Consider the following 18,935-nt stretch of genomic DNA (forward strand, 5'->3'; position numbering starts at 1 on the left):
TCTCTCCTAACCCCATTCAATTGTTGTAAAATGGTCGTTATATATTGCCAAATCCTTTTATTTTAGTTCCATAGTGCCTATCCATTACTACATTAAGATTTAAATATAGTCCTAAGGCCCTAGAATTGTTGACAAATGAGTTTTGGGCATTTGATTGGGCGTTATTGAAATAACTTCAACCAAGAAGTTTGTTCCATGCTACTCTTGCCTTGGTGGTAATGTTCAATGGGTAGTTTATAGTAGTTGATTTTCAGTGCTACTCAAGTTGTTTTAGCCTGATCAATGTCAAGCTTCAAGTATTATAACAGCTTCACTCAGCCAGGCAACTCAAGAATATTCCAGCACTACACTTATTTGTGCCTTGTAGATACCATGAAAGGTAAGATTGCCCTAATCTGAGTTTTTCCATGTAGCTACCATTTGTGAGTGTCAGTTCTGTTTGCGGTTAATAAAGACCCCCAGAATGTGGTTGGTTGAGCAACTGTGTGCCATTTATTTGTCCTTGGCTAGCCATTGTTTCGGTCTTATAGTTAGGACACTGAAATCATGCTGCAACTTTATAGGACTTTAGTTAGGTAATTGTATGCAGTTCTTGTCACTCCATTATAGGAAGGATGTGGAAGCTTTAGTGAGGGTGCAAAAGACATTTATAGTAGATATCAGAAGGTGGCAGAGTTTGCTTATTTTCCCTGTGACCATGTGCATTTCCTCCCACAGCAGAGACATGCAAGTTTGTATGTTACTTGACCTCTAAAATTGCCCCATGGGGCTAGGGAATGGATGAGAAAGTGGATGATAAATAGAAAAGGTGGTCAATGGACAGCATGGACTTAGGTGGCAGAAGTATGTTTCTATGCTGTAGCTCTGGCTGTGAACTGTGTAAAAAAAGCCAAAATAATGTTCAGGAATCATTTGGGAAACAGTCATGGTCTTTATTGAAAAGTGATTAAAGAATAAAGATGTTCTACTATAATTATAAGAGCCCATGCAGCCAGCTTATCCCTATCCAAGAATCCATTTGCAATGAAAGATTAAATTTCTATTTTAGCATGTAGAACAAGATTTAGAGTTGCAAATAAGTTTTGACAAATTAGATATATGGATGATATTTCCAGGAGTATGGAAGCAATTTATGGTTCTGGCTCACCATCATCACTTGATGGGGAAAAAAGGAATGGGCAATAAACACTGGCCTTACCACCACCAAAATCACAAGATAAAACAAAAACATTTGGCAGTTGAATGGATTTAAGTTAAAGGGCAAAAGTTATCCTATTATTGGTTTAAATATCATGAAGGAATGCTTAGTACTTAGCAAGAAACAAACATCCACCATTTGCTAGAACAGGATGTATTAACTTTTGACTCTGCTCACAGATGAGTCACTCACTTTTAGATGTAAATGCTATTCACTTTCTAAGGTGGCTCTCCTCAAGAACTATCCAGTTAGCCCCAATCCCCACCTTCCCCAGAGACCTGAAAATTTCTCCGTAGATACTTACTGTTCCCTTTCAAAAGCTACAATTAAATTTCCCTTTGCTACTACCTCAGCAGTGCATTCCAGACCATAATCATTTGCTGTATGATCCTATATCACTTTTGGTCCGATGCAAATCAACTGCATTATATGGGGGTGGGAGATTGCAACCTTCACATGGTCCGCCCTGTTTTGACGAATGCAATCAACCCGGCATGCACAAACAGAAGATCAAACAGAACAAGTTATCTTACAACTTTAGGCTGTGCACGCCATACGCAAGAAGAACTGCATTATACATCTCTCTCAATGGAGGTTTCTTGAGATGGAAATAAATATCTAAGTGATAAACAAATGAAATGTTAAATGAAATATTTATAATTCTGCTCCAAAGATTTGGTGCAAACATTTTTAGCATCTATAAAGAACTTTGACATGAACAGATTGGCCAAGTTAGGATATATTGGATTGTAATTTCAAATAGCACCATAGAAATGTATTCAACATTCAATTAAGCATTCTAGTTTGCTGGGAAATTGACCATTTTGCATGGAGTTATGGAAAAAATAGAATCTCCCTTAATTGTTTGCTACAACTTTGCACAGGTCAACCTAAATATTATGAGCTCTCACAAAATTGGATAAACATGCTTTTATTTCTCACTTTAATTGAACACATTTTTAAACAGGTTGCAGTGTATACAAATATGAAGTATGAGTGTTGGAAACATCTTTTTGGGTTCCAGGCTGTAGTTGACTTGCATTATAATCCATAATTTAGAATTTGTAAAATGACTTTCTCCAGGAACCATGGGTGATTACTTTTCTTGGCTGTAATATACATACAGAAACAATTCAAAGGCATTGACATTCTTGCATACTGATCAGGTTTCAGCAGGATTCACTACATACAATGTTTATCATTTTTTACAACTTCAAGTATCTCTGTTCATCATTATAGATGAAATATAGTAATTTTCCAACTGACTGGTACCAGCAGCAACCAATTCCATGCAACAGGCCAAGTACCTGTAACACGACTTTCTATCCCTCCCACCCCACCCATAACCCACGATTTAAGCATCTTCATGAAAAGTGAAAGAAACTGGTTTACCAAATCAATTGAATACATGTTTGAATCCTATACTTAAACCTTCTATACGGTGAAATATCACATCTACCCAAAATAAATATCTGATGATTCTTTTTTTTCTCTCAGCTCCTGATCAACTATGTCAAACAAAGTACTCGAGCAGTTTCTGTATTGAGGTTCATTGGAGACCGTAGCGTCCTTTAAATTTACCTTTTAAAATCAGTACAGCAACACAAGGGACTAAATGAAAAATTCTGCTCATTTTCCAGTATTGTAGCTGCAGCATTAACAAAATTCTTCAGAAGCAGGAATCAGTAAGTTTGTCACAGAAACGGGAATCTGTATTTTTGACATCTGATGACCATTAATGGAGTAAATCCACAGATGTGCTTTCCACTGTGATGCAGACATTAGCTTCCAAATTTGTGTCTGACAGATTCTCAAACTTACTTATTTTTTCTGATACTGAAAGTGTTGAAAAAGGCATCAGTTGACGTTTGCGTTTTTGATCAATTAAGTGTTCAAACAATGCAGTGGAAGGAAGCACAGCATCTGTAACCTCACTGCTGCCACCATGAATCGATTGTTCTTTATCCAGATTAACATCAGTAATGGAGGGTAAAATCTGGCCATCATCTTCATCACAATGAACTTCAGAAGCAATCATTTCCTTCTTGGCATCCATACTGTAATTAGGGCAGCTTGACTTGGTATCCTGATGTTCATTCTCACATTGATGGAACTGGTATGAAAGTTCAAATTCAGATTGAAGTTTCAGTAAAGATGATCCTAATTTTAAAAAAGAACGTTATTATAAAGTCATAACTTTTATTCTTACATTATTTTTTAATGGGGCATAAAATGGTGATTGCATCAATGTTTCAACAGAAAATGCAACATTTGTAATCTCAATACTCTTGGCATCTATAAAGTACATATGCCACAAAATTGGTAGTAATATACAAATGCAAGATGATACTGATCTTTGTTCAAATCTCATTTAAATTGTTTAACCCCTTGATTCCAAATTACTTACAGAAATGCATGGTAAGATTTATAAAACTTGACCATTCCAAACACCGTCACCGTTAGAATAACCTTTAACCAACCATGAGCACGAACATTCTATCTGCGTGCATGTGAATAATAGTAAATCAACTCCCATATTCAGCTCAACCAAAAATGTTATGGTTCTTTTTCTGTTGCCACCCAAACCTCAAAAATCAAATACACCATGAATAGTAAATAACTACAGACATCTAAAGAGCTAAAACATCAGGAAACACTAAATCATTGAAAATATATGCATGCTTTATGCAGGTACACAACATATTGATAATTTTAAGGGAGGTGCAAATTGATCAGGCCATGAAATGTAAACATGGAAATACCAGAAAAGGGTTTAGGAAACCAACACTGCAAATTTTAAAGTGATCATAGATAAACTGGTCAGATAGACCAATGGTGAGAGTGCATAAACTAATATTTGCAAAGAACAAGCAGCAACTGAAGATCAGATGGACATATCAATTGCCCTTCAAAGGAATTAAATTATAATCAATTTGAAGTAATTGTATTTACCAATATGTAAATTTGCCATTAGTTTTGATTTTTTTGAGGTACATCTACCAGAACAAGATTCCAATAGAATGGTCCAATATTTTTTAATGTTAGAAATATTGACAGAAAATCAAATGTTCATGCAAGATCTCTGCAAATGCTCTTCAACCTGCTAAATATGTCAAGCTTTTTCAGATTTTCAACAAATGCAGGGGTTTTTTTTGCGTTTGAAATGCAACTATTATTTGTGCATTTCTACCCATTGTTGATTTTCAATTAATTGAGTTATTTCACCAATATTCAAGACTGCCTTCAAAGAAATATTGCCATGAGGATGCAATCAAGATAATAGTTGTTACACACTATAGAGTTCAAATGTCAAAGGAAACAGAAAATGCAGTTAATTTGCCCTCCTAAAACCAAAATGGGCAAATTAATATTAGCTGCTATATTAATTAGGATTAGGCAAGTTTAAGTTTATTATTATCACATGTACCAAGGTACAGTGAAAAGCTTTGTTTTGCATGCTATCAAATTAGATCAGATATACCATACAATCAAGTCAAACTCAACAATATACAGAGCAATTGGGAAGATATAGAGTGCAGAATATAGATTTCAGCATTGTAACGCATCAGTTCAACCATCTACCTTTTACCGGACAGCAGCAGGCAAATGGAAGAATGAATGGGGTGGGACATCTTTGATTATGCTGGTTACTTTTCCATGGCAATGTGAAGTGTAGATGGAGGCAATGGTGGGAGGTTTGGCCAGTGTGATGGATTTGCCTACAACGCTTTGCCATTTCTTGCTGTCTTGGGCAGAGCTATTCCAAAACCAAGCTATGATGCAATCCAACAGTGTGCTTCCTATGGTGCATATGTAGATGTAAGTCACTAAAGAACTGCTCAATTTCCTCAGTATCATTGATTTTTTTTTTTTTACAACACAATACTTACATTTACAAAATGTGCAAATGGTACAGTTTATTGGCTGTCGCATCGATGTGGGTGGTCCACAACCGATCATTGGTAATATTAACGCCTCTCAACCATTTCCACATCCATACCATTGATACTGACTGGGGGGGGGGGGCATATACTCTACTATGCTTCCTGAAGTCAATAACAAGCTTCTTCATCTTTCTTGCTCAATAAAGGGAGAGGTTAACTCTAGCCTCCCAGCCAAACTTGATCCACTGCAGTCTGCTCACCGTTGCAACAAGCACAGCAGATGCTGTCTTCCTGCCCCAAAACCCCTCTCTGGAACACCGATGCCAGGACCCCTATCTTAGACAACTCTATCAATTATGGCTGTTTTCGCACTCTCTCTAAACTAAAGGAATCAGGGATGCTGTGGAAATAAGTTTTAGTCATTAGATCAACGTTTAATGAGGGCAGTTAGAAAAAGGTAAAGGAGCAAAGCAATGAATGAAGGCAATTAAGAGAGCAAGAATGCAAACAAAGGAAAAGTTGCAAAAATGAGGTACTGTAGGACATACCCTGCAAATCAGGCTGCATTGATGGAGAGAAGAAAAATGTAATTTCTAAATGGATACCTCAACTAAAATGACCAGTTCTAATTAGACAAAAATGGAATTACCCGTGCACAATTTATCATCAAGTGGAAAGCATTACAAAGTGCCCCGTGGAAGACAGGGTTTATACTGAGCCTTGTTGCAACTGCACTAGAGGCCACAGACAAAGTTCAACAGAACATAGAGAGTGGAATGGATAATTAAAATGGCAGGTAACAAGGTTCAAGGTTATCCACTGATCAAACAAAGAGCTCCCTAGGATATCACCCAATCTGCATTTGTTTTCTCCCGAGAGAAGTCCACACTGTGAACACCAAATGTTGTTCTCCAGGATTGTGGATCCAACGATAAGAACCCAATGCCTAGTTAATCTCCTCTGCCTGCACACAATCCTTATCATCCCTCCATATTCTTTGGACCTCAAAACACCACAATTCCATCTGTTTCTATTAACCCGTACCCCCCCCCCCCCCCCCTCCCCCCCCACAGCACTCCTTTAAATCTTCCCCTCTGACCTTAAAGCTGTGCTCTTTAGTCTTTGACATTTCCATCCTGAGAAAAAGGTTGACTGTCTACCCTAATTATGCCTCTGAATTTTATTTATTTCTATCAGGTCTCTTCAACTTCCAACACTCCAAAGAAAACAATCCAAGTTTGACTAACCCCTTAATACTCTAACCTAGGCAGCATTCTGGTAGACCTCTTCTGCACCATCTCGAAAGCCTCCACATACTTCAAATAATGGGGCGACTGAAGTACAATACTCCAAAATGTCCTAACCAAGTGTTAAAGCTGCAACATGACTTTCCTACACATAATGCCTCAACTGATGATGGCACATACCATATGCCTTTTTAAATCATCATCTACCCATGTTGCCATATTCTGGAAGCTAGGGAGTTGCACCTCAACATCCCTTTGCTTTTAAGGGTCGTGCCATTAATTGTTTATTTTCCCCTTACATTCAACCTCCCAAATTGCAATAACTCACACTTGCTCAGATGAATCTGCAATTGCTATGCCACTCATATCCATAACAATCCAAATCTAGGTATATCATTTGATAGCCCTCTACACAATCTGTGACTGCATCAACATTGGCATCATCTGCAAACTTACAACCAATCCAGCTACATTAATGTTCAATGTCAATTTTATATATTTTTTTAAAAATCCTAAAAAGGTTTGTACGCTAATACATGATGAACACCACTGATATCAGACCTTCAGCCAGAATAACACCCTTTCATTACTAATTTACATAGATAAGCCAGTTCTGAATCCAAAACTACCAAGTCACTGTGGATGGAGAGAATACAATCTTAATCTTCTGGATCAGCCTACTAAGGGGGACTTTATCAAATGCCTTGATATCAATGCAGACAACATCCACTCACCCAACTTCAATCACCTTCATCACCTCCTGAAAAAAGTCAACTTTGTAAGACATGACCTGCTGTTGATGAAGCTATGCTGACTGTCCATAATTATCCATCCCTTCCAAAGCGAATAAATCCTATTCCGAATCTTCTCCATTCCTTCCCTTTCACTGTGCTAGCCTCACTGGCCTATAATTTCCTGAACTGCCTTCACCTCCCTTCTTAAGCAAAAGAACAGCATTGGGTATTCTCCAGTCCTCCTGAATCTCATCTGTGGATGGAGAGTATACAAAGGAGTCAAAGCCCCTGCAATATCATGCCTTGACTCTATCAATAACCTGGGAAAGTATTTACATTATTGCTTTTCCAAAGAGAACACCCGGGGAGGCACGGTAACTCAACAGTGGAGTTGCTGCCTTACAGCGCCAGAGATCTGAATATGATCCTAACTATGGGTGCTGTCTGTATGCAGTTTGTACGTTTTCCCTGTGACTGCGACGTGCTCTGGGTTCCTCCAACATTCCAAAGATGTACAGGTTTCTAGGTTAATTTGGCTTTGGTAAAAATTGTAAGTTGTCCCTGGTGTGTTGGATCACTCTATGGGCCGATGGGCCCGTTTCCACGCTGTATCTCTAAACTAAACCTCCTTATTGATCTCCGACCTCATTCCTCCTCCTTTCTCAAAAAATGCCAGTCCTAAGCTCTGATCAGCTAGTCTTTAAGTGACTCGTGTCTGATGTGGATTTCCCCAACAGCAGCTTCCAATTTACTCTCCCTGGCTCCTGCCTAATAATATTGTAATCTGCCTTACTCCTATTTAGTATTAATTTCTCCCCACCCAAAAGGACCAAATTTACTCAGAAAGATTTAAAAACATGAAGTTGTCATTCATGTTCCCAAAAAGATTTTGCAAAAGACTGAACTAATATGGATTAGCCAAATGCAAGACTAAACAACAGAGCACGCTCAAGGAGCCAACTGGCGTACTACTTTTATGATCTTTAAAACTAAGGCATCAATGGTACAAGTTAAAAGGTTTGCTCTTTGCTTTCGCAGCAGCTAATTTGGATGGCAAATCACCCGTAATGCTGAATTAACATATAGAATATACCTTAGTGGGTTCTTAGGCAGAAACTGATAGCAACGCTGATATCAATACAAATTGATTCAGAAATTCCTTGTGACTGCCAGGAATATTGAAACTAAACCTTTTTAAATAGGCAGCCACTTATTTTAGCTAATTGGTCAAGATCTGTCCAGATTTATTCATCTTCTCACATAATATCAACATTGATCACAGATGCTGCCATGATCCTAATTTAGCCCCAGGATTTAATTAGAAGAGAAAGTATGATAAAAAAAACAAAGAACCAGTCATCATGCACTATTCCCAAAAATATTTTAAGCCATGCAAAATCTATTGTATTTGGTTCAACATCCACTGAACACAATTAGCAGGCAAAACTTGCATCAGAAGATCAAATTTCCTCCTGCCAAACAAAAAGGTTAATTTTGTAAGATTTGAAAATGATGGCAAATGGATCACAAAGGGTGAAATGGAAATAATGCATGCAAACTTTAAATTTAAAGACTACAAGAGTTCCAAATATAAGCAAAAGCAATTTAAACCCAAGATGTGTAATTCAAAGACAAGATATACTGTATTTCATTGTAGCAATACACATTCAAAACAAGAACATTTTTCATACTTTTTCCTGTACTGCTCTTAATTATAAGTTGGATCTTTTAAAATAATGCTTTTTTCATTCTCACCATCTTTTTCATTCATATTTTCTAGTAATCCTGCAAGAAAAAAAAGTAGCATCATTATGCAAAAAATGTATCCAATGTTACCATGCATGTGACTAGTCATGAAAATGTTAATACATTTTACCAGCTGAATAATTCTGCCCATTGCAGTACCCAAGTTATATGGTATAAACAAGAGTAAGTTTAAGAGTAAGCTGAAGCTCAAAAATGTTTTGAATGAAATTGATAAAATGGATAAGGACTGTTACATATAGGGTGAAAATAGAAATTATTACATAGAAAATAGGTGCAGGAAGAGGCCATTCAGCCCTTCGAGCCAGCACCGCCATTCATTGTGATCATGGCTGATCGGCCCCAATCAATAACCCGTGCCTGCCTTCTCCCCATATCACTAGCCCCTAGAGCTCTATCTAACTCCCTCTTAAATCAATCCAGTGACTTGACCTCAACTGCCCTTTGTGGCAGGGAATTTCACAAATTCACAACTCTCTGGGTGAAAAAGTTTTTTCTCACATCAGTCTTAAATGGCTTCCCCTTTATTCTAAGGCTGTGGCCCCTGGTTCTGGACTCGCACAACATTGGGAACATTGTTCCTGCATCTGGCTTGTCCAGTCCTCTTATAATTGTATATGTTTCTATAAGATTCCCCCTCATCCTTCTAAACTCCAGAGAATACAAGCCTAGTCTTTTTTCAATCTTTCCTCATTTAACAGTCCCTTCATCCCAGGGATCAATCACGTGAACCTACGCTGCCACTGCATCAATCACAAGGATGTCCTTCCTCAAATTCGGAGACCAAAACTGGACACAATACTCCAGATGTGGTCTCATCAGAGCCCTGTTGAACTGTTCAGCGCCATTTCTTTCATATCAAAATTCCTACCAACAAAAATGAAGCAATTTTATGTTTTTACCAGATCGATCATTTGTGTGACAATTTCATTGTCACATCTCAAATATTCAGTTTTAGAGAATGCCAAGAATGATCATATACCTTCATTTGTAACTCCACCAAGATTTGCTCCAGATGGAATTTTGGTTTCTTCTTCCGAGCAGATGTTCAACCCAACAGCTGTTAGAAAAGATGGAAACAATTAATTCTGTAATCCATTAATGTACAACCCAAAGTGCAAGTCTGACAGTTGGAACCTATTCTAGTTAGATTCATGTGTTCAAACTGGAGACACTTGGTGACAATTCCATCCCCAGAATTAAAAATCTAGAACACGAACAGTAAAGAAAATCAGTCGTATTGTACTGATATTTCCTCTTCTAAATGCATGCTGAGGAAGTTGCTTAAACGGTTTAATTACTTTGCACTTCGAATTATAGAGTTCCTCCCAAAGTAATGACTGACACCTATCCGTTGCACTTTTCCTACACCCATGCTTAATTGTCCTATTGTTCTTAATTGGCCTTTTATTGCAACCTTCTGGCTAAAACTACCCTTCCCTCCCTTTGGCATTTCCCTCCTATGCATCTTAACTGATTGTTTGTTCCCATCCCAGTGCTGATCAAGTACATTGACCCAAAACATTAACTCTTGCTTCTTTTCTTAGATAATGAACATGGAGCTTTTATATAATGAATAAAATTGTGATTTTATATAGATATCTCAATTTTATTGTCATATGAACCACAAACAAATTAATACCATGCTACCGAGTTTTTCTGGGTTCTCTAACTGCAAACATCTAGCCCATTGTTGACACCATGATCTATCCTGGCCTCTTACTGAGATATTCTTCTTTTGACCTCCCTTCACCACCTCCAGTTTAAATTCCATTTGGAATATTTTGGAGGACCAAGAAACCTATCAACACCTCCTTTGCAAGTTAAAATTAACTTGTTTATCTTTCCACAAATTCTGATTGGATGCCAATTTCTTTTGTTTTTATTTCAAATTTTCAATATCTGAAGTTTACAGTTTCAAATGACTGCAATAAAATATCTACCTTCAAATTAAAACTTAAGCTCATGCTCTTGAACCAAACGTATATGTAAAATCTGCAGTTTTTTCATGGCATCCTGAAGCAGCACTTTTGTAATGTACATTCACATCTGCCAATTTAGGGTCATCAAGTGCCTACAAGCAACCAAGCCAGATAACCTGTTTTTTTTTCAATAATACTAATAACCGAAACAAATATTGGTTCAGACATCAAGTACAATGTCCTAGAAAATTTGAAACATTCCAAACCATCTTTCTGGTAGTGCAAGAGACAGTTTGATTCATTTTAATAACAATTCCAGCAAACATTGATAATGGTTGTTGGCAAAAACATCGTAACATTTAAAGGAAATAAAGCCCATTAGTACATGCAAATTATTCCTCCCAGCTTGGCTCTGTAAAATTGTACGCTCTGCCTCCTAGTAAGTCGTAATAAACTTGCATATTACATACACTTTAAAGCCTTCATTCTACAAAAGCCTACTTCAATATGAAAATTGCTCTGCATTCTTACCCACCTGTTGCAAACTGTTCTTCCGTATCACTGTCACTCAGTTGGACTTCTGATAAGTGCTGATCTTCATAGTACTCCTCGTCATCATCATCATCATGGGATATGAGAATACGGGTCATAGAATCATCACCAATCTCCTCAATAAAAGGCTGATCATGTTGGCATTTAAAAATCTCTTCATATAGATCAATGGACTGCACAGAGCCTTCCAAATCTTCACATACTTTGCTTGTATCTAGATCCAAGGATGGTTCATTTTTAAGATTTGCCTCTTCATGCTGGTGGTTTGAAGAGTTTTCATTCAGACAGTTCTGTTTTGAAGATACGTCTATCACGGGCCTTGAATGGATATTAATATTGCTCTCTGCAGGAACTGAAGTCAGCACATCAAGTTCCTGCATCTTTGAAGTATTCAGCATTTCTATTTCCTTGCTCATACCATCCACCGGTGGAGACAACTCACTATACAGAACATTAATTGTGTATTCTCTCTCTTTTACATGTGCAGGTGGAATATCAGTATGCACCTTTTCCTCATTTTCAGTCTGTGCAATTAAGAGTAAGCTGTCTTTACTTGATAACTTCAAAGGTGTAGGTTCTATCAATAGCTTCTCTTCTGCATTCAGGCCAACGGGGCTTGAATGCACAGGAGTTAACTGCTCAGTACTTAATGAATTCTCAGATATCTGATCACTTCCATTATACTTTTCAGCATGTAGATTCCACGATTCTCTCACTGCATCATTAATTGTACCACCAGCATATTGGACTTGGACATGTGATAAAAGTGGAGCACCACTGTCCTCCCTATATTCATTTTCCACCACAGAAATATTTAACAACTGATCTGAAAATTGAAGCAGTGCATCCACGGCACCATCTTTCCAAGAACCTTTTGACAAATCATACCCAGAAAGGCAACATGGAAAACATTGGGTAGGAATCTTCAGCAGTTCCTTGGGTATCCTTTTAACCTGCTCTATTCTAACATCATCTTCATTCCCATAGTCAACATATTGCAAGGTAAGAATGCTTTCATTTATATTTTTTACTTCAGCTCGATACCACAGTTCATCTTCCGAATATTTACAAACACAACTGTCACCAATCGAAATATTGGAAAGCAATTCTCGATTGGTAATACTAAATACTCCAACTTCTTGCATAGTTTTAGACAGCATCTGAATTTCAGGTATTGAATATTGACACCAGAAATAGCTAGGACTCTCCACTGCTGTGATATATCCTTCAATGGATTGCCCCATTAAAGGAAATTTTCTGATGTATCGTCCAAAGCCGATTGTGTTAGATGAACTCTCATTCAGCTTCTCAACACCAAATCCTGAAGCAGTTAATTTATTTCTTACCACGTTGTCCAGATTTTCATATATGGCCACTTCTAATATATTATCTTCAGATACACTACAAACCTTCACAGTTATAGTTTTGTGCAAAACTGAAGTTTTAAAGAGTTCAATGGCTTTTTCAGACCAGCAACTCCCATCACCTGGAACCAAGCCATACAATTTACATTCATAAGTTAATGTAAATGTAGCTGTTACTCCTTTTATATCTTCACATTTTACTTCTTCCTTAATGCTCTCCTTCAGAAAGAGTACCTCAACAACTCCATTAAGAACTTGCACAATTTCACAAGAGGCCCAGTTATTATGATCTTTAGTTTTCACCATACATAGATTGCCAGCCTCGATTGTTAAGTCATCTTTGAACTGTAACTTTTGATCATATTTATCTTCATGCGATTCAATAAAAATGCCATCACTTGTTGTCTTAAATTGACACCAAAATTGTTGAGGAGACCTTACTGCAATAACATATGCATTGAATTTGGATGCAGGTCTTAAATCAATTGCAGGATATTCAGTCAATTGCTTAGAATACGGTAAACCACTTTTAAATACGAGGTCTTTCAACAAGTCAGCCAACAGTCTCTGGTCATCACAGAGGTGAACCTCCCACAATTGTCCAAACTGTTGCACAAATTCACACAATAGTCCAGTCTTATTGGTCCTCTTTACAAATTCAGCTAGTATTACTTTGCTTTCATTGAAATTTGCATTCCGAAATCCAGCAAGAGAGCAAGGTATGCTAAGTCGTTGGACTTCCATGCAATCTTTTGGAAGAGGGAAGATTTTTGAAGCATCAATTGTTGCTGTATTACCATAATCTATATATTCCACTGAAAACAAATCATTGTAAAATTCTGTTACTACAGCTCTATATAGAGAGTCATCTTCAGAGAACTTTGCACAGACAACATCTCCGATCTGAAAGCTTCCAACATTCCTATCGTTTGTAGTGCATGCGTTTAATTTTTCTTTCATCACTTTTAGCTTATCTTTATTTTGAGAGAGCTGAATGAAAAAGTGTGATGGGCTGATAATATATGAAACAGATACTTCACTTTTAAATCCAGGATTCAGAGAAATGTTTGTCACCTTAGACCATTTTGTGATCAAGTTAGTGTTTTCAACATTCTTGTCAAATTTATGATCTCCCATTTCTCCACCAGATTTTATATCAGAAGATTCTTTTGTACTCATTGCACCTATTTTGTTGGCACATTTTTTAAACTCTTCGGCCTGCGAAGTGACTTCAGTCTTATTCTTCCATTTCTCCTGCTTGCAAACAGATCCAGTTAGCTTTTCAGTTTCATGATCTTCATTCTGATCTTCAACAATACGCCTTTTGAAAGGCAATGACTCACTGTCACTCTTTGCCATATAAGGAGAGCATGATTTTTCACTCTTGTTTTTTTGCCTTCCTACATTTCCATTTGTTTTTGTTTCATTAGTGCTCTGCAAACAAAGCTGTTCTTTAATTTTTGCATTAAGTTGCATGTTCCCATCATATAATTCAACAATCAGTTTTCCATCAGTCTCTTTGGCAACAACTACAGCTTTTAAAAGCTTGTTGTCCATTACTGTTTTTTTAAACCAGAAAATAATGTCAAGGGATAAGTCAGCTGGTATGTCAGACAAACCACATTTAATTGCTTGCATAGGTGCGAACTTAACATCTTTTGCACTGTTTGGTATAGGAAGCAAGTCATTCTTGTCAACATCTAGTTTGTTCCCATAGTCCACAAAAGAAACCCGAATTCTGTTTTGTACAGGCCATGCTAAAGCACGATACCATCGATTATCAGTATATTTTGCAAGACAAATAGGGTCCACACCCTGTGTACAATTATAGCCTTGCATCTTACAAGACAATTTGTTAACTTTGTCTGCAAGTTTTTCTAGAACACCCATGTTTCTACCAAGTAAACAGTAGAATTTTGTTGGATTTACAACATGACTCACATACATTTCTTCTTCACTTCCAATTTTTACATCATGAGTTGAATAGTAATAAGTGTAAAGGCTTACTGATGGAGCAAGAATACTAGGTGATCCTACAAATTTGGCTAAGCCACGCTCAATAAGCAACTGACAAGCACTCTGGAATGGGGTATTCAAATCCACAACATTACAAAGTCCTTTGCCATCCACCACAGTCCATGCATACACTGTGCATTTCAGCTCCATGTACAAGCTTAAGGCATTATCAATAAATTCTTGAAATGCAGCAATTGAATCTTCATTCCACATGAACGGATCAGGACCCATTGGCTGAATTATGTTGTAAAGACTGCATCTAAATGCCTGACCTTTGAAAAGAAGAAACTCTGGTCTTATTGCACGTAGCTCACTTATGGGCACACATTCTCTATTTCCATAATCAATGTACAACACATCTACCTCCATCAAAATAACTTTGCCAAGGATTAGTGCTCTATACCACTTGCCATCCTCAGAGTACTTTATAATGCAAGCAGATTGACCAGGTTGAAATTGATCATCATGTGTATTGTAATATTCTTGTATTTTACTCATTAGTATCTTCAATTCATGTGTATTTTTAGTCATTTGACACCAAAAGTCACCAGGCTCGTCAATGTAAGAAACTTGTACATCTACTGTGCTTCCCACTTTAAGATATTCTTGTCTATAAGGGGATTCTGTAATTACTGATTCCATCATTTCTGTTGTGGCATTACCTTCAAATTCGCCCTGACCAGAAAGTAATGAAATTAAAGAATCACTTGAGCCCAGTGATGCTGTTCCACAGTAATCTGTGAAAGGTTTGACTACATCTGGCGTCATTGGTCTTTGCTCAAATTTGTCCATTTTGCTCCTGCCAAACATAGGAAACATTTCTTCAGATGAATGTTGAATGTGCAAATGACCCAATAAATCCAAATTCTTCGAAGTGAAGTTTGAAACTCTACGATCTTGACGATCAGCATATCCAGCTTGCAAAATTAACTTGTTCACACTGGGCTCACTCTCATCTTCCACATCTAGCAGTTCGATCAAATATTTGTCCATTTCTTTCTCCAAGACGTGAACTACAAGATGTTTTTCAATCACAGCCTTTTCAAAATAGGCAATAGCTTCTCTATTCCAAGCTCCTCCTTTGGATACCAGGTCAGCAAGGCAGCACTTAATTGCTAAAGCGGGAAGTTTTCGGTACTCTGGAAGTAAGGCCTTAACATCATGCCAGTCCACAATTTCCATGTTTCCATAATCAATGAAGAAAACCCTGAAATGACCATCAAGAATCTCTGTAATAACAGCTCTATAAAACAAATTGTCAGCCTTGAATTTAGCACAACACAACAAACCGGGTTCAGGCTTCTTTACCAATCCTTCATTTCGACCCAAATGTCCATATTTTTTGGCAATGCTATTCATGAGCTTCTCAAATTCGCCTGCCGTCTCCATGGTTCGGATCCAAAATTCTGAAGGATCTTTCACAAATTCAACCAGGACATCGTAAAATGCGTTTAATTTCAAATTAGCATTCTTGAGTAGAGACGTGCGATCTTTGACTTTTGATATCCCTTCTATCCTCTTGTCCCCAATCAGATAGTCACCACCACACTGCAGAGCATTCAGTTTCTGGCAATCGTTTCCCATTCCTCTTTCCTCCGTGTAATACCCAGAGAGCAGACCCTCCGCTTGGGTGCAAAAGGCCGCATTGATGGTAGGGCCATCCTCCTGATAGAGGGTGACATAATATACGTTTTCCACCGAATTGTAGAACTCCACCTTGGCTTGCAGCACCTTACGCAAGATTAGCGACTTGAGCAGCTCCACGTGTCGCACTGTCCAACCGCGGCCATAGTCGGAGACATCGCGCAGCGCGAAGGGGTAGGTGACGATGGGCATCTTGAAGTATCCGGGGCTGAGCCGCCGCACGGCGCGGGCTGGCACCACCTCGCGGTCCCCGTAGTCAACGTAGAAGACCTCCAGCACGCCGTCGGCCAGTGTGTGCTGGATGATGGCGCGGTGCCAGCGGCCGTCGGTGCTCTTGGCCGCGCAAGGCGTGCCCAGTTTGCGCTGCGCCTCGGCCGCTCGCCCGTTGTCGTAGTAGCGGTGCATGCTGTCGTGCAGCCGCTCCAGCTCGGGGCAGTGGCACCTCAGTTGGCAGAAGAAGCGGTCGGGGTAGCGGACGTGGGTCACCCTCACCGCCACCGTCTCGCCGAGCTGCAGCAGCGGGTAGAAGTAATTGAGGCTGTAGCCCGCCTCGCTGGACGGCTGCGAAGCAGAAATCAGCGGCGGCACAAGGGTCTCGGCGTCGCCCAGGCTATGGGCGGGTGCAGCGGTGATGGAAGCCGCTGGCGGCTGCGGCAGGGGCAGAAGGCCCAGGCGCTCCTTCCTAAGCGCCACGCAGGGCCGTGAGGTGGACACCTCGACCAGCAGCCGGAAGGCACCGGCGTCGATGGTGCGGGCCAGGCCCAGCTCGCACAGCTGCCGCGACACCCGCGCTACCTCCACCAACACCAGGCGGTTGGGCAGCACCGCCTCCACCTGCGCCTCCAGCGTGCGGCCCTGCAGGGCGCGGAAGAAAGACAGCGCTCCGGGCGGCCAGGAGGAGGCGGGGCCGTGGCCACCTCGGGGCCTGGTGCCCACTTCGCGGGGCAGCTCCTCCCGCCCGCCGCTGCCCGTCCCCTCCTCCTCCTCCGTCGCCTCCTCTTCATCTTCCTCCTCCTCCTCCTCCTCCTCGTCACCTTCCTGTAGCGGCGGCGGCCGCTGTCGACTCTCCTCCTGCTCCTCTTCTTCGTCCTCCTCCTCCTGGACACTTTTGTCGGCTGCGGCTCCCGGCCCGGTGACCGGCACCAGGTTGGCCAGGATGCAGCAAACTACCTCGGGCGGCAGCTGGAAGAAATCCTTCTTACCTCGGTCCAGGCTGCGAGCCCGGACCGGCAGCGCCCGCCCTTCGTCCAGCGTGAAGACGGTGTAGTCGTCGCCGACGCGGCTCAAGACCCGAGCCCGGTGCCACTCGCCGCAGATCTCGGCCAGGCAGCGTTCGTTGGTGTCTAGCGGCGGAGCGGGAGCTCCGGGACAAACGCCGCCGGCGCTGCCGCCTCCCTGGCCCAGCCGCAGCGCCTTGGCCCAGCTCTGTATCTCACTGTGCAGCCTCAGGTACTCTGGTTGCCTTTCGCGCTGCTGGAAGCGGCCCCACAGCCGGACCAACACCGAGCCGGGTCGGGGTGGGTCTACCCGGGTCACCCGGAGAGCAAGACAGACGCCCGTGGGCGGCAGCCCGCCCGACGAGCCCATCGCTGTGAGCGGCCACCCCGCTGCGCTGCGCTGCGCGGCTCCCTGTTGCCGCGTCGTCAATGTGTGGCTGCCGCGGCCAAGTGGCTGGTTGGCGGCTGGCGGACAAGCGGGCGGGCGGCCGTTGGTGTTTGAAACTAACAGCGAACAATGGACGCGCGTTCATAAATGGCGAAGGAACGCGACGTCGTTTAACCGCTCTTTTCAACCCGGGCGTCTGCGCACGCGCCGGATGGCTGCGCCCGTTCCAGAAACGAGTGGGGGGGGGGGCAGGAGGGTGGAAGTAACCACTCGCTTGTCGCGTTCTTGCTTCTACCCTCTCGCTTTTGATTTTAACAATCGACGTTTTGCCGAGTGGTAAACATCAGGTTGAGTCGCAGTAATCCTGTGAAAGGTTTGTTGGAGATCAGATCGTCCAATTACCCCCGCTTGCTGCGGCCGCTGGTACGGTCCAAGCGCTGGTGGTTGGCGCGTGCGCGTTGTGAGTGAGTGATTGATGGGCGGGGCCGCTGCTTCACGGCGAGAGAGGCATCTGCCGTCAATCTGAGCTCACCTTGCAAACTAGTACTGCCGGCGTATTCCCAATAAAGTGCAATTCCTGTATTTTTGCATGCAGGGACTTTTGAACGTTTGTTTTCTGTTCTAAGCGGGAAACGATTGGTCCCAATGCCGAGGGTGCAAAAGGTTCAGCTGCGAATCGCGTCACTAACATAAACTGCAACGCTTGCAGCCCTTCGAGTTTGTGAGGGTAACATCTGTCAGTTAAAGAAAGAGCATTGGAATTGTCTTGTACTGGAGCCTACCAGGGAGAAGTTGTGTAATGAACCTGATTTGATACGGGAACTCGAGGTAAAGAAGCCATTAGTAGCAATGTTACAACAGTTTGAGATTTTAAAAATCAAGTCTGCAATTTATCCCATCAGATAAAGCATAAAAATAAGTTTAATTTGACACCTAATTCACTTTCATATCTCATGTATTTAAAAAGTTATGGCCATTTTCATACTCGGAAATTAGCATCTTGTT

General features: G+C 40.8%; 1 protein-coding gene across 1 annotated transcript; it reads right to left on the reverse strand.

Annotated features, from left to right (window-relative positions):
• Window positions 1-1,745: 1,745 nt before the first annotated feature.
• LOC129697120 (tudor domain-containing protein 6-like) lies at window positions 1,746-18,161 on the reverse strand. Its single transcript, XM_055635358.1, has 4 exons — window positions 11,285-18,161; window positions 9,810-9,887; window positions 8,819-8,848; window positions 1,746-3,358 (listed from the first exon to the last, which is right to left on the reverse strand). Exons 1-4 carry the CDS (start codon window positions 17,910-17,912, stop codon window positions 2,934-2,936), a joined length of 7,161 nt encoding a protein of 2,386 aa, XP_055491333.1. The 5' UTR covers window positions 17,913-18,161; the 3' UTR covers window positions 1,746-2,933.
• Window positions 18,162-18,935: the final 774 nt, after the last annotated feature.

The sequence above is a fragment of the Leucoraja erinacea genome, chromosome 5, assembly GCF_028641065.1.
Source record: "Leucoraja erinacea ecotype New England chromosome 5, Leri_hhj_1, whole genome shotgun sequence".
NCBI classification, from domain to species: Eukaryota; Metazoa; Chordata; class Chondrichthyes; order Rajiformes; family Rajidae; genus Leucoraja; species Leucoraja erinaceus.

Bases quoted from the DNA above. Each gene is read 5' to 3' on its own strand.
- LOC129697120 (XM_055635358.1), bottom strand. From the start codon at position 17,912: ATGGGCTCGTCGGGCGGGCTGCCGCCCACGGGCGTCTGTCTTGCTCTC. The intron at 8,849-9,809 runs GTATATGATCAT...TTTTTCTTGCAG, and splicing joins TGGTGGAGTTACAAATGAAG to GATTACTAGAAAATATGAAT. The intron at 3,359-8,818 runs GTGAGAATGAAA...TTTTAAAATTAG, and splicing joins AAATATGAATGAAAAAGATG to GATCATCTTTACTGAAACTT.